The sequence below is a fragment of the Wyeomyia smithii genome, chromosome 2 (genome assembly GCF_029784165.1).
Source record: "Wyeomyia smithii strain HCP4-BCI-WySm-NY-G18 chromosome 2, ASM2978416v1, whole genome shotgun sequence".
In the NCBI taxonomy this organism is placed as follows: Eukaryota; Metazoa; Arthropoda; class Insecta; order Diptera; family Culicidae; genus Wyeomyia; species Wyeomyia smithii.
Genome location: NC_073695.1, coordinates 197,927,014 through 197,943,385, shown reverse-complemented (window position 1 = coordinate 197,943,385; position 16,372 = coordinate 197,927,014). Strand labels below are relative to the sequence as shown.

The following is a 16,372-nucleotide window of genomic DNA, read 5'->3' as shown; positions in this document are numbered from 1 at the left end:
AGTTAGTTTAACCAACTGCAAACGCTTCTCGAAGCTGTCGAAAGTAGGACGTGCGGATTCCATGGGTATGTGATTCCAGATTTTCCGAATAATCTTGTTAAACTGTTCCAAGTTATATCTGGAAATCGTTTTGCAAACTGCTCTCCGAAATATCACTAAAGTGGCACTCTGCAATCGAGGAACACTTCTTTGGGACTCCGAAATGTTATGTCTTGCTGTTGCCCACAATCTATCATTTTGGGCATTGTGTAGCTGCTCGTGGACAAATAGTTTCTCATCAGAAAAAATGAGCTCGTGGCCAGCGTGCCGTCCGTCCATCCGTCATTTTCGCTCTATTGAAGAGAACTCGGAAACGCCGTGAGCTGTACACTCCTTGTAGGCCTTAAATCCAAGGGCAGTTGCTTTGAACATTGACTTTTTGGTGGAAATGCTCACTCACAACTTTACGACTTGCAGTGTCCGAAAAACATGTGAGGTTGTACCTAAGGTTGTACTTTTTGATGGTTTCATAAACGAAATCTCGCTTAACCCCACACGATTTCCGACGTTTGAATAGTGGGCAAGAGTGGTCACCAACCAAAAAACGCTTTTCTGCGACTTACCGGAATTGCTTTATCGCGCATCAAAAAACAAGACATAATTGACAAACAACCACCTTGTGTATTTGTGAGTGCATACATAGAGAATGAACTCTCATTAATACTCTTATATAAAATTCGAAAGTCACCCGCTATTCATATTATGAACCCTCCAGCGTCATTCGAATCAGCTCAGTTTCGTCGCGAAAAAGTATTCCTGCATTATTTTCTACAACACGTTTCGCCTGACTGAGTCGAACGTCGAGTTGAAATTCACTAACAGAAGGTGAGTGTGCAGGTTGTATTTTTGACCTAGGTTCTGTCGCAGGGTGAAAATTTGATCTATAGTGGAGTGTCTCAATGGAAAAGCAGCTTGGTGTACATCGAAAAGGTTCCGCCAACGGTCTCAATCTCAAGAACAGTATACGGCAGAGCACTTTGTACGCAATATTCAGCAAGATTATGCCTCTATGGATTCTGCAGTCGAGTTGATGGTCTCTCTTGTATTAAAGGCAAATGAGGCCTTCCAACAAGTCGGTTGGCATTTGTTTATCCGCTCAGCTTCGTGGAAGGATTCGATACATTGCATTGCGCTTTTGTATTTGTATTTGTATTTGTCTTTATTCCATCCGACATGTTGTATTAGTCTAGTTTTAAATTCGTTGAATGTCATATCACAATCGAACAGGTATGACACATTGTTGAAAACAATATAGACCGCACGTGACTGATTCATACGGATTTCAAGGCTTGTGGATTCTTGAAATCTCTACGACTGTTGATGAGTGATTCTTAAATGGAAGGTTAGTGTCTAGAGTATCGTCAGGACTTTTTGCATTCTGTCCAACCCTTACCCGTTGATGTCATTGTCAAATGAAATACAATTTAGCTTGCGTTGAAAACTGATGTTACAACCCTTGGATTCACTAACAAAACAACATCCATCTCCAAGGTATGCAATTGCGTGGTTTATGAATACTGAAAATAGAAGAGGGCCCATGTTACTACCTTGGGGAACGCTTGACCTATTTGTGAGCCAGCATGAAGGTGATCCACCTATTTTTACAGCCAACTTTCTTCCACATAGATACGACAGAAGCCATCCAACAAAGGCGGAAGATCATCCAATTTTGCTCAGTTTAGCTAGCAATATGTAATAATCAACCTTGTCAAATGCCGCCTAAGATCAGTATAAACTGCATCCACTTGTCGTCCATAATGTATACAGATTCATTGTGACACTTCGTCTAGAAAGAAATCCGTGTTGGTTGGTCTAGATGTAGCTTCTAGCTTGGTAAAATAAGTGCTCTAATATAATGATCTCGAATAACTTAGAACAGGCACCGAGAGAGTCAATTCCCCTATAGCTGCGTATGTTTTCTTTATTATGCACCGGAAACATGAAGGAAGCTACAACGTCTTTTTGTGTGAAATAGTTCAGGGGTCGACCATAGCGGTCTTTTCGGAGGTCACAAAAGAGGAGCTGAAGTATATTTAAAAAGTTTTCAACTGCTGGGTCGCAGTCGAGCGTTTTCGAGAGTTCGCTTTTTAACCTTCGCCTCTGTTGTTAGCCACAATTCGTCCGTTGGTAACAACTCTCATACTATTTCAGTTTCGCTCTCCTCCATTCTTCCCATTCAGCAATGTCATGAATTGTTCTTTTCATCTGGCTGCGATCGTCAAATATTAGCAAACAGGTTCCTGCTTAGTACCTCATCGTTCTCGCGCTTCTTCCGACGTTGAACTCATTTTTCGACAGCTTTATCATTCCCATATCTCTCTCTGTTTCGAAATGAACGGCAGACGGTTGCTGGCCTGATTGTTCTCGTCTGTCTTTATTTGGCAGTCGGTATCGAACCAGTCGTGCGCGGATCTTACATACAGCGAGATAACGGTCAGTGTCGATGTTTGGTCCTTGAGAAGACCTAATATTATTCAACAAGTGTCTTCCGTGAATTAAAACATGATCGATCTGGGAGCGGACGTTTCCTTTTGGTTATCGTCAGGTGGGCTTCCTCTGGTTGACTCTGTGCTTCTGGTTATTCAACACTACGCTTTAAAAGCAAACCCTCTACCTCGTTTTGCCTTGCTGTCACTGTAACGGTTGTGTTACTTAAGCGAAGTGTGTGTAATAGGGTTTATTACACGAAACTATATTTCTTCGGACTTTGACCAGCGAAGTCGCTTTCGAGCAAAACGTCCGTTCTTGTTCACAGAACAGTTTCAAGTATCTTTTTTCAAATCGTTTATTTTCATAGGATTTGATATGCTGCTTCACTAGTAGTCAGGACTAGTAAGTCAGGAGTAGTGAATCCATAGTGCTCTGTCGAGAGGTAACTCTACTCAAGTTGACATGCACAATTTTCTACTTCATCTTGTTTTCATGCGCAGGAAATCTAAATACGGGTTTTGTAAATGTCATTTGCAGACTTTAAGCGTGCGATTCAGTTGAACGAAAACAATTATGATGGATAATGCCTGAAAATAATTTCTAAATGAAATTGATTTTACTAAAATGTACCACCGATTACGGTTTTACAATAGGCGTCAAGATACAAAGCAAGAATAGCTGTTTAGTTTTCCATGTTTGATACTCTCAAGGATATGAGTTGCACTTATTACCGCTCAACAAGGTGTTGAAAGGCATCGGTTCTACATTGTAATAGCAAATGACGTTGATGGTGTTGACCATTCGCAATTACGATACCGAGGATGCTAAAACAACTGAGATTCGTAGTAAGTCGCTAAAATTCCCAATCCTGCTGCGCTCATCTGACAAAGAACTCACTAAAATCAGCGTTGCACTGTGGCAATGCTAAACAGCCAATTCAATGCAGCCTGAAATGGTTTTAGCAGTTCCGTTTAACACTTGTTTTTTTTCTGAATTTTTAAATATATTTGCTCCGGATAATATTACCTGCTACCCCTGTGTTGCGGTACGGACAGCTTTTAACATGACAGTAAAATATATGTTTTGTTGCTAACCAACCTCGGGTCATAATTTTGGCATACTCATTCGCGTTTATTACCACGAGCTTTCACGTTCTAAGCCAAATGAACGGTTAAAGAGCGTACCGAGTGGTAATGAAATTTCGAAGTGGTGTTTTTATTTCAGTCTGCAATTGATTTCGTTATTACTTGCTTGTTTCTTTGTTTCTGTTCCGAACAATGAACTTTGCAGACATCGAAAAAGTTTTCTTGTTGGATTCTAAAGGTTTTCGCTTGGACTTTCCCTATCTTTTTGTTATCATTTACTAAGCTAGATGATTTATAATTTATACCAAATCAATTAATCATTACAAATAAATTGAGCTGTTTCTGTCTTACCGGTATATTTATCGAACAAATTTTCAAGTATAATTCTCTTCTACTTCCATCTGAACGGGTTTAGTTCCTTTAATCGAGATCAAACACAATCAGCTAATTAAGTTGGTAGGAAATAAAATAAATCACCTCACGAAGATATAATTTATATGTCATTAAAAACGTGTTGTGATCAGTACGTCGTTTGTTTGTTTGTTTCCATTGCAAAACTGCGGCACCTTGAAACGCAAAAAAAAAACAACAGAAACCAGCAATCGACGATTAACGAAAGGCATAAGTTTAAACTAGAGTTAAAATACTCATTAGTCACGAGCATCGCGAACAGCCGCTGGTGCTGGTTCCCCATTATGCAGAAAACCCATATCGGCTAGCTAGTGAACCCTTCAGCGCAATTATTTTCAACTAAATCACTGGCGACACAAGTCTGTGACAGAAGTAACCGTTTTCGCTTGAAGGATTTTTCGCTGCGTAAATTCTCGATTTGAAATATGAAAAAAAATATATACAAGAGCAGCCATTGACCCAGCCTTCTTCCGCGCGGGGTGAAGGGAACGTTTTTACGGGTTTGTTGTTTCGTTGGTGCTCGAAATCATTGAAGTACGCATTTTAATTTGTCTGCTTTCGACTGTTGGCGCTATGAGTCACAAAATTTTTGCAAATGAACTAGCTGGGGGTCGGTACACGACAAGTCAAGTTTGTAATGAAGCCACCTGTATGTGGATGGCAGTCTCATGGCGTGGCGATTTTACCACCTGCGTTTTTTTTGGCGCTCTGCATAAATTTGAATTAGTTTAGTATGCCACATAGGTACACGCATTGCGGTTATTTTTTTGTTCACCCTGTTGCTACCAAAACTGTTTCAATTTTAACGTTGTCTGTATGTAAATGGGTACAGCTTATCTATTATGAAGGAACCAATTCCTTCAAGTTGTAGGATTAGAACCTAATGAGAAAAAAATACACAAGAAAGAACACCAACTAATTTGCCGATACATTAATAACAAGTGCTATTGCGCTTCACATAACTAATGAGTTACGTCGCCAGTAACCAGCAAATCAGCTTTTTATACGCATTTACCAACCGGATACTTGCTTGTCCGATACAGTAAACAATGCATCCTCGGCGGAACAGGGGTCGGTTATGTGTGCTTACCGGCTTGAGGATTGTTTACTGTTAAAGCCGCTGCTGCTGGCTCACTGCCTGCTAGGAATGCACAAAGTTACCGTTGAGTGATTTGTCACGTTTTACCGTGCCAGGTGCGTGCCGAAAGGGGCAACTTGGTTTGACCAAGGGTGACGCTGAAGAAGGTGGGGATGTTCGTAGAGAACGTTCGAAACTTGCTCCACTGAATTTATTTGTATTATATTGAAATTCAGAAAAAAAAAATGATTTCTTTTTTTCTATCGTTTACAGGTAACATAACGGCCGTGTTCACGACCAAAGCGAAAGGTCATGAACTGATAGACATTTTGGAACGGTTGGAATATGAAGTCACCATGTCTATCCTTGAGGGCAGCCATCACTATCGGTCACTGGCCAATATTAACAGGTAATCATTCTGACTTTGTATAAACTTATCTCGGAGGAATTAAATGTACTTTAATCTAGCTAGTTTCATATTCTCAAATCTATTACAATTTGACCAAATAAACCATTCCTCTATCTCTTAATACAAAAAAGTTAGTTTTTTAAATTTTAATATAGTGGAAAGTTTTTCATAACTTTCGACAATTTAAGATTATGCGGGTCATTCCTACAAATAATTGTTCCGAAGACACCATTAAGCACAGCGAAAGGCGCTATGGTATTAAGTTCCACTTTTGCCTTTTTGGACTACTGTAGGGTGGGGTCCAGGAAGCCATGGGGGCTCCTAACCATAAAAGGTCACTTCTCATGGCTAATGACTAAATACAATTTCGAGACACTTTAAAATAACTGAAATTTTAAATAAACTAACACAATTATTCTATAACCTTTCTTGACAACTGAAGAGGGAGCCCCCACAATGTACTTGGCCCTCCACGTTCCTGAATACGGTCCTGTACCAGTGCGATATGTGCTATCAAAATGCTGTCAGTTGTGAATCTTTCAGGATGACTACGGATTGTAAGAGTTCTAGCTCCAATGAATAATTAATTGTATTTTTTTAAGCTCGATGCCTTAACTTCCATAATACGAAAATAGATTCGGATATTTGAATATTCATGTATATTTCGTACAGCTTTTCGTGTTTACCACCGGGTATTAATCGCTGGATTCTACCCCCGAAGCGTTTACCGGTTGGCCTCCTTCCACGATCACGATTCAGGTCCGTAGAGCGCCACCGGAAGGATCGGCGTCTTGTATAGCACAGATTTCGTACTGATCTGCAGGCTGCCAGTGCTACGCAATCCGCAACTAGCACTGTTCACTGCCGCAAGTCGTCGCTCTACCCTGTTGCTCACCTTTTTACCACATGTTACGAGTGGACCAAGATTAATAAATTCATCAACAATTTCGGAAGTATCTCCATCACCACCGCGGCGTCAACGCCCGTACCATGCTCTCTACCAGCCACCATTTTCTTCGTTTTGGCAGTGTTTATGGAGGGTCCAGTTTTCGGCACTTCTCATCTGAGCACCGTAAAGTCCTCCTCTACAGCGTTACGATTAACACGGATAATATCAATGTCGTGCACAAAGTCTAGAAGCATTTCAGACTCTGTAGTGATAGTGCCGCTCCTCTGCACACCTACCATGATTGGAACCCCCTTCCAAGGCTATGTTAAACAACAAGTTTGAGAGCCCGTCCCCTTGTTTCAGAGCATCCAACGTCACAAATGCGTTCAGAAATTCGTCGTTATCCGGACAGTTGATGTGAAACCGTCTAGAGTCGCACGTATCAGCTTGATCAGTTTTGTTGGGGAACCATGTTCAAGCGTAATATGCAACAACTCGTTACGTTTCACTGGATCGTACGCCGCCTTGAAGTCTATAAACAGATGATGTGTCTGCTAGTTATGTTTTCGAAACTTGTCAAGAATCCGTCTCAAGGTCTGGTACGTAGCAGATCATCCCGTTCAAAAACTGCACCAACAAAGCATTCCTGCAACGACATCAGTCGTTGAAAAAGGATGCGAGAGCGGTTCTTCAGCTTTCTGAAAGCTAATGGATCCACAAATCCCAAAAAAAATTTCCCAAATGTTTCAATTGTTACCATCGACGACTTGTTTCCTCACCGTTTAACATCACTTCCACTTCCATCTGCCACTTATCGATGGAACAAGAATGGCTGGTTCCTGATTCTGTTAAGCGCTCTTTAGAAGCTCTTCGTGTCGTGGCTGGTGAAGCAATTCTCCGCCACCGGGAGGACGCAAACGTTGTCTTCATGTTTTTTTTTCGGGCGGTGAAGCCTCTTTGCGGCAGTTCACACTGTTTGCTGCTCCTAATATGTTAGCGTAGGCCCGGTTATTTTCCTCCATCATTTCAAGACCGTCAGCATGAAACCACTCATCACGCTTAGTTCCCACTGCCATCTCTCGCCCTGTTTAACTGCGTCGTGGTTGTGATTCTTCTGTGCAAAATAGGTACTATAGATAACTGTTTCCCTGGCCGCAGTAAAGTTCACTAACCTCAAGCCGTTGTCGTTGACAGTAGAATGAAAGCTTTTCCTATCAATAACGGCTCCTAGTAGCATTGCAGTGAATATGGTACTTGAAATCAGCCCAGGTCATATTCGAGTCTAACAACAGATACGCATCTCTCGTAAGATTACTACCTACACATTTGTCTTCGACAGTACCCTGAAAAAGACGCTCGCGTGCGTGCAGTTCGAGACCTAACATTGCAAGTGCCAAGTTTCATTGTCTTTTTTCGGTGGCCTAGGTCCATACCGATTGTTCTGATTCGAATTATTCTCTGGATTGTTCGTAGTATATTTGTTACAGCATCGCTGCTGCCTTACTAAGACCACGATGCCTAGTCTCGCGTCGGGATTGCCGTCTTAGGTGTAGCTGGCGAGACATCGCATTTCATAGTTCAGCCGTCTGTTCCGGATCAGTCGCTGCTTGAGTCGACCCTGACATGAGGAACAGACACTCAGACAAATTGCCCTTCAAGGAGAATAGCTCCAACTTCCCTGTTAACATACGACCCACCAGTTACCACAAAAGATCAAAGCAATGGCCACAGTGGTCTCCGAATCTTACAAAAAGTTCTTATCAGTTCACCGATCTTCTCTTGGTTATAAAAATCCAAAAACAGAGCGATGGAAGGGCGTTAAAAACATTTCATCCAGTGATAAGTGTTGAATTTTGCCAGGAACATTCAAAGAAGAGTTGCTTAAAAAGCCGAACAGAGCAGTTTCTTGAGAGACCCACACTTCCAAAATCTTGCTCCCTTGGTCTAACCACCTAGCTCGTTGTGCACCTCTACGTCTTGTACCGGCCGGATTCGATTTGCGGGATTGTTGTCCGGCATTCTTAAAACATGCCTCGCCCATTGTACTCTTACAGCTTACGCGATTTTCTGGATACGCCGTAGAGTTGCGCCAGCTCGTGGTTTATCCTACGCCTCCATACGCCATCCTCACATACTCTGCCGAAGATAGTCCTAAGCACACGTCGTTCGAAAACGGCCAGTGCTTACAATTCCTCCTCGAGCATTGTTCATGTCTCGTGCCCATAGAGGACTGCTGGTCTCATAAGCGTCTTGTACATGGTGCACTTGGTACGGGGGCGAAGGTTACCAGACCTCAACGTTTTGTGGAGTCCGTGTTTATACGGACGATGATTCAGCCTGTTTGCCCAAGGAAGTCTACGAAGTGAAAAACGAACAACACGCTTTTGCAACCTCTCAATCCAAGTTGTCTGGTTTGGTGCCCACACTACAACTTACGATTCCACAATCGATCTTAGTAACGCCGAATATAACTAATTCAGGCACGGTGCTCCCACAGACCGTTGTTATAAAAAAATGTATCAAACGTCCAGAATCTCTGGTCAAAATTTCAAAATCATCTTACGGTACTTTGAATATTGCCCTTTTGAAGGTCGTAAAGTACAAAAAAGTGATATAAAAACGACGAAATACTTATTTTAAAGCACGTTTTTCAACCACCATTTCATGAAATAACTTCCAAAATAGTTTCTACACATTCCAAGGATTATATTTCAAGGCATCAACAATTAATGAAAAGATTTGATTGAAAATCCCACAGTGCACAGTGGTCTAAACTCGAAAAATCGTGATCGTTCTAGATTTGACTGTGAAAAATTGATTTTATGTACTCAATGTCTTCAGCAAAATTGTTTCATAGAATAAGGCCTTACTTTTGGCGTTTTTAGTTTTTCGATCAATTCACTTAACAGTTAGATAGAAAAATATTTTTTCTAATTTTCAATACACCAGATTGCTTCCTTCAGCAAAGTTGTGGAAAATTTTAGAAGATAAACAATTACTGAATACTGCGATGTCATATCTGTACATTGAACACGACAAAAAAGAGTTTTTTGTGGAACATCTCTCCTTAAAATCAGTTTTTGACGTAGGACTACGTCTTTGTTTTCTATACTAGATTACACTTTGTGAAAATGAAAATGAAACTGGCAAATGTTGCGTCAGATTTCAAACGGTTATAGCAAGCGAACGACTTAATGCATCTTAGTCATTTATATTTCGGTGGATAGATAAAATGTGTAACAATTTTTTGATATTTTGTTCAACATTGTTGCTTTACTGCTCAATGGTGGAAAAAGGTGAAAAGTTCCAAGGTCAAGCTTTCCCATACATTTCCCTTGTTCTTGGCTTGCTTCCCAAGCACAGATAACAATAACATGGACGAAATAAATTCCACTGCCTACATATTTTGACTCAACAAAGTGTTTTGGTTTGTTTGTCTTTGTCTAAGCTGCGTGGCCACGCCTTAATGGTAAAAATCTACGCTGAACTCGATACAAAAGACTGCGTGTGGAAAATTCAGCTTCAGTTTAGTTTGTTCCACAATAGCGAGTGCGGTGCAGCCGTTAAAGCTTTGCGACATTGAGAAACGAGAGCTGCATACGAGTCAACTTCCAGGCACCGCGGAGCATGTTACCTGTATTCTGCACACGGCAGCAATTATAACCATTGTACGCTGCAGGATATTTTGCTGGCACAGCTGCTGGAGGGCACAGCGGAGAGCAAATTTTATACGCGGCCAACAAAATAATCGATGCTACCGGTGGTGGTGTGATCATCGGCATTCTGTAGCTACATTTCGAGCTGAAGATTATGAAATCGGTTCTTTTCAGAACTATAAGATGATGAAGATAAGAGTTACGAGAATTTTCACAACTACTACTAGTGTGAAATTTTTATCTATTTCTAAATAATCATTTTTACAATAACGACCAGGACGCACCAAATATAAACGGTAGTGTTACCTATGAATAGTTTATCACAACACGATATAACCCTCATTTCAAGAATTTGCACTGCTAAATTGAGTGATTTTCCGGTTTAATTGTTTGTTTGTGTTCACTCGAACACCGTTATTAGTCAAATGTTAGAAACGAAAATTAGTTAATCTAAGAACCAGAGTGATTTGCGCATCGGGAAAGCAAAACCTTTCTTTTGATGCTTATGAAAATCACTCAGTAGTATCGAAGGTGTTTTGGTTTGTTCCTCTTTCTCGAAGCTACGTAGCCACGCCTTAATTGCAAAAATCTGCTCTGAACTCCATACAAAAGACTGCGTGTAGAAAATTCAGCTTCAGTTTAGTTTGTTACACATAAGCGAGAGCAGTGCAGCTGTTAAAGGTACGCGACATTGAGAAACGAGAGCTGCATACGAGTCAACTCAAAATATTCATGGTGCGATTATCAGCGTTCTGTAGCACGAATTTTTAACTGAATATTATGGAATCGGTTCTTTTCAGAACTATAGATGCTTGAAGATAAGAGTTATGAGAATTTTCGCAACTACTACTAGTGTAAAATTTTCATGTATTCATGCATCCTTAGTTCTAAAATAACGACTATCAAAAATAAACTGTAGTGTTACCTATGAACAGTTAAGCGCAGCATATAATAATATTTAGTTTAGCATATATTAAATATTTAGTCCTACGTCACCATTTCATACAACCCCTAGGGCTGTATACCTTGTAGTATTTGTCTATAATTTTGTCTGTAATGGTCACTCTATTTTGTCGTGTCCAACGTACAGATAAGACATCGCAGTATTCAGCAATTGTTTTTCTTTCGAAATTTTCCACAACTTTGCTGAAGGAAGATATCTAGTATATTGAAAATCAGAAAAAATATTTTTTTTATCTGATTGTTAGGTAGATTGATCGAAAAACAAAAATCGCCAGAAGTAAGGCCTTGTTCTATGAAACAATTTTGCCGAAGACATTGAGTACATAAAATCAGTTTTTCACAGTCAAATCTAGAACGAACACGATTTACTTAACGACGATACGATGATTTTGAAATTTTGACCCGAGATTCTGGACGTCATAACGAATCGAATGTTGTGCTCAGATTTTTTGGTGCATTTTTTATAATAATGATCTGTGGGGGCACCGTGCAAGCAATGAACATCAGTGAAATATTTGAACACCTTCATAAGAAATCCTACCTGACGACTTGCACGGTCAATAATATTGGCCCGGTGCGGCCCAAAAGACAATTTATCATCAAGTAGTACCCCAGGTCATTCATTTTCATTGACACGAGCTATGGGTGTACGTCCGATTGTATAAGTAGCTTTTATGGGACTACTACATCGATGAAATGAAATTTCTGGACACTGATAGTCATTAGGTTTTTTGACCCCAATCTTCAAAAATATCCAACAGCTCTTGCAGCTTTAGGCAGTCGGAAAATTTGTCGACGGCCATAAAAATCTTAAGATCATCAGCCTAGAACAGCTTACATCCTCTTCCATGACTGGCGGTGACATCATTCATAAACAAAACCGAAAAAAACGGTTCAAGATTACTTCCTTGGAGAACGCCGAAAGTGTTTGTAAATCGTCAGGATCATTTATCAAAACGGTTCGCGGACTTTATCCTAAGCTTAAGATATACCGCCTGAATGACGGTTTATACGATGTATTGACTAGTTAATGGACTCAGTGGGGTTTTGCTCAAGTGGAATTAGAGAGTTTGGATTTTTTTAAATGTGTAACGATGTCTTTCATTACTTTGAAGTTCTAATATTCTTGTAGTTTTTTTAAAAAGCATTTGTTCATCGGAAATGATGACTATGGGCGGAGTCGAAGCTGTTTTTTCCCTGACTTCAATGAGAATCTAGAAGGACAACTGTAATTATAATCATTAGTTTGGTGTTGTACTTCGAATTCGTGTAGAATCATGTTTATTATAATTTTGTGTTTTCTGTATTCGGAGAGGGTAACTCTCAAAACGCTAAGTTTAGTAAGAAACCCTTTATAATATTTTTTATTTTAATTATATTTGTTACAGCTTATAAAATTTATAGATATTAAGAAACTAATTCAGAGTAATTTGTTGAAAAAATAAAATGGTTTCAGGACATCATATTTTTAAAGATTTTTTCTGAAATTTTAGCTGATTTTTTTTGCAAGCACGACTCATACTGACTTTGGTCTCGATTACACAGGTCTATAAGAGTTATCAGCATCAGCCGACTATGTGTGTGATGAGACATTCCTTCCAGTCGTATAAATAACGCTTGCACAGCAGTGTGTGTAGTTAGGGATGAGCAATAGAATAAGTCGGCAGTGGAATGTGATACGCATATAGATTGTGGAACAGTACCACCGTCCCCCGTAGTTTTATTGGTCAAAACACCATGTCGGACAGAGGGAGATTGTGGGTTCAAGTCCCGTCGGGATGCGGTATATTTTTCCAAATCTGTATCACATTTCCAGTTCGCTTATTTTTCGCTTCCCCTGCTGCACACATTGTCTGCCTTAATGAACTTTTAGCTGAGGTTTAGAAAAAAGTTCGAACTAAAATAATACAAATTCATTTTTTGAAAATGCATAGGACGATGAACGAGATAACTCTAACTAACACACAGAGAATCCTGAGTGAGACTCCTCAGGATACCTATAATTCGGTGACGGAATCGTGAGAAAAATCGTTTATGCGATACTGATAGAATTAGTTCCAATCGCATATGGAAAACTTTCTCATTGATTCCTCAAGATTTCATATGCAGAAATTTTTAGGTTTCATTTTGAAAAATCAATCGGACCCGCTTACACGCATCTGTGAACGATCCAATTTGTACTAGAAATAGGATAGGGGTACTGGGGGTAAGCCCGGCACTGAGGGTAAGACCGTCACCCCTAGGATTTTACTAGAAAACGCTAATTAACTGTGTTTTGGAATATGTGAAGTGTTGGTATTTAATATTTTAGACATTTCAAGACACATCGAAGCCACCATGAAACGTCAAACGTCAAAATAATAGACAAAACATACGCTACTGCAGCAAATGCGTAAACGGATGTAATTTTTCGTGAGTGGAACGTAAGCTTTTACTCATTTGGAAAGACTAAAATAATTTCTCGTTGCTCTACAATTTATTGCCTGTATTGTTAGCAATCACAGGAATTCGATCTGAAGTAAATTGAAGCGATAAATTTGTAGAAATAATCCTATTAAACAAATGTGTGCTGTCGGGGTAATACCGTCACCCAGTGAGCGGGGTAAGTCCGACATGGTCTGAGGCTAGTTGGATGTTACTGACACATATTTCCCATCTATAACCGATGTCTTGCTGATAAATAAATTAATTATTTTCTTAGAACCATGCACTCAAGCTCTTCTGTGATTTATGAATGATTCCAAGGGTTATTAGAGGTGTCAAATGTACTGAATCAAGTCACAAAACCAATGGCTTTCCCGGTGGTATTTGAAATATGCTCCGGTGTGATCAATGTGATCCTGGCTTCGATGAAACTAGTTAATAATATGATCTAAAGTGCCACATGATAGGCTTGCCGAGTATCAAATTCTTTAATTGATCAATTGATTGAAAGAAGCATTTCCCTTAGGGGGCCGGGCTTACCCCCAGTACCCCTATTTGATATATAAAAAAAGCTAAATGTTGGTGTGATTCTACACGTTGCGAATTTGAAATTTCATAATACAAAATTAATGTTTACATTAAACATTGATGTTACGAAGTATTCTAATAGCTACATAACTGATAGAAGCGTCCTGGTTGAAGCAAACCTTTCACGTTTCTGCAAACAATTAATAAAAGTGGATTGAAGTATATTCCACAATATAAGAGAATTAAGACTAAGTTTTGACACAGTTGTGGTCCCCTTTAACATTCATTACGCACTTCATCTGTGGAAAGCATCCGACAACATTTGTCTGCAGAGCAACAGTATAAACTTCTTCGCAAAAACTAACCCACATCCGCGTTTTTTTGAGAAGACGATGGATCTGATTGAAGAAATATAGATTTCAACTTAGTTATCTCATCCTCAAAGTGTTATACTTTCTGATTTCTGATCTGATCCTGTAACTTGTTAATTCAGTACTGAAACTATAAGAAACCTATGTCTGGAAGTAATACCAAACACTCCTGGTTTACGAATGAAAATTTCTGATTGAGAAAGATTCCATTTCCGCTGAACTAATATTTTTATTTGGCTTTCTCGAAGCTGAACCTGGAAAGATATTATTTAGAAAGAGCAAAAATTAAACTTATACACCCGTCGGGTTCGGGTTTGAAAATGTCGGAATCAGATCGGGTTTAGGTTTGAAAGCCCGAAATCCGACTATATCCAATTATCATTATTATAGGATTTTACAAATTTGCTCTGTTTTACCAGCTATGTGTTCGAAAGCTTCGCCCAACGGTCACAGACAGACGCAATCTATACTGATTTCTCAGCTGCTTTCGACAAAGTTAACCACCGCATTACTGTTGCAAAGCTGGAACGCTATGGCTTTAGCGGCGCTCTTTTACACTGGATGGAATCTTATCTAACAGGGCGAACAATCAGCGTCAAGATTGGAGACGAGCATTCAATTTTTTTTCCTGCAACATCTGGTGTCGTGCAAGGCAGTCACCTGGGACCGTTGGTGTTTTTATCATATTTTAACGACGCAAATTATTCGTTACGAGGCCCACGCCTGTCATTCGCAGATGACCTGAAACTATTTTCAAAAATTTTAAATATCTCAGATGCATCCGTTCTCCAGCAATAATTAAACTCATTCAGTAATTGGTATACGATTAACCGTATGACGCTAAATCCCTCCAAATGTTCGGTAATAACATATACTAGAAAAATGCATCCGATACTCTTCAACTACAGCCTCAACAATCAAATCATTTAGCGTGTCGATGTCGTTAAAGATCTCGGTGTACTTCTCGACGTCAAACTCACCTTCAAGCAGCATATTTCTTTGATAATCACCAAAGCATCTAGGCAGCTTGGACTAATCTTCAGAATGACGCGTGACTTTAGGGACATAAGTAGGGACGTTGCGATACCATTAAACATCGATACTTAGGATCGATACCTGTATCGAGAGCAAGTACTGATATTCCGATAGTATCGAGGCTAACGTATCGATACCTAAATGTATCGTTGTGCGATACCACTTCATTCAAAATATAAGTCATAATTCTTTTTTTATTATTTATTCCTCAAGATAAAACGTTTTATTCAATTAAATCATTTATATAGACCGTTTTACGAGACGTTTCTGAACTCATTCTATGAATGAAATTTTGACAGAGAGCTCGGAACAGCTGACATAACGCACGTGAAAGCAACATCATCAACAGCAGAATACGTGACACCTGTCAGCAGCAAGCATGGAAAAGTTCACTCACTAGCAATATTTCATGCAAATGTGTTCTTTGATTTATCAGTTATCGTTCAACTATTTCCACTCGCGTACAAGTTTTCCATAGAAACGCTGCTGATTGTTTTTCGCTTCTAAGAGTTCCGAAAACCATAGAAAGAGACTGAATGATTCAAACAAGATAGTATTTATTGTATCCAAGTTCACTTGCATTCAACATTATCGCGAGAAGCTTTGAGATATTATCGCCAGTGATACAAAATTATGAATCCAAATAAACGTTAGATTGCGTTCAATTGTTTGCTTGCCGGAGCAAATAGGTATCATCAATGCTTACGGAAATTGTAGCATGGTGCATTAGCATCTGATACTTGAAATCACCAAGAATCATCGTGGTATATCACGGTGAAAGCACGACGTGGAGTAGCCGAATTACGCCTACAAGCAACCAACATTTGAAAGAATCATTGCGATCGCTTGAGTGCAATCGTTTACGATTCTTTCGTGAAACACTCGCTATATGTTGCTCGCTCCGCCTAAAGCAGGCAATACTGAAACAAAATCATCAAAGAAAGCTACCATCTATTTCTTTGCTCTAAGTTTTCTCTTGCAAGCTTGAGAATGTGTAACTTTTAATAGCGATGGTTTGCTAGGATTGAAAGCTTATAAATAGCACGTTCAGAAA

At 39.6% G+C, this 16,372-nt stretch overlaps 1 protein-coding gene across 3 annotated transcripts in view; it reads left to right on the top strand.

Moving 5' to 3' along the window:
- Positions 1-16,372, top strand: part of LOC129720023 (E3 ubiquitin-protein ligase goliath) — a 194,575-nt gene that overhangs the window by 152,246 nt on the left and 25,957 nt on the right. For all 3 annotated transcript variants that reach the window (XM_055671435.1, XM_055671433.1, XM_055671434.1), the window contains one exon: positions 5,317-5,452. In XM_055671435.1, coding sequence (XP_055527410.1) covers positions 5,317-5,452 — 136 coding nt within the window. The remainder of the gene's footprint in view (positions 1-5,316; positions 5,453-16,372) is intronic.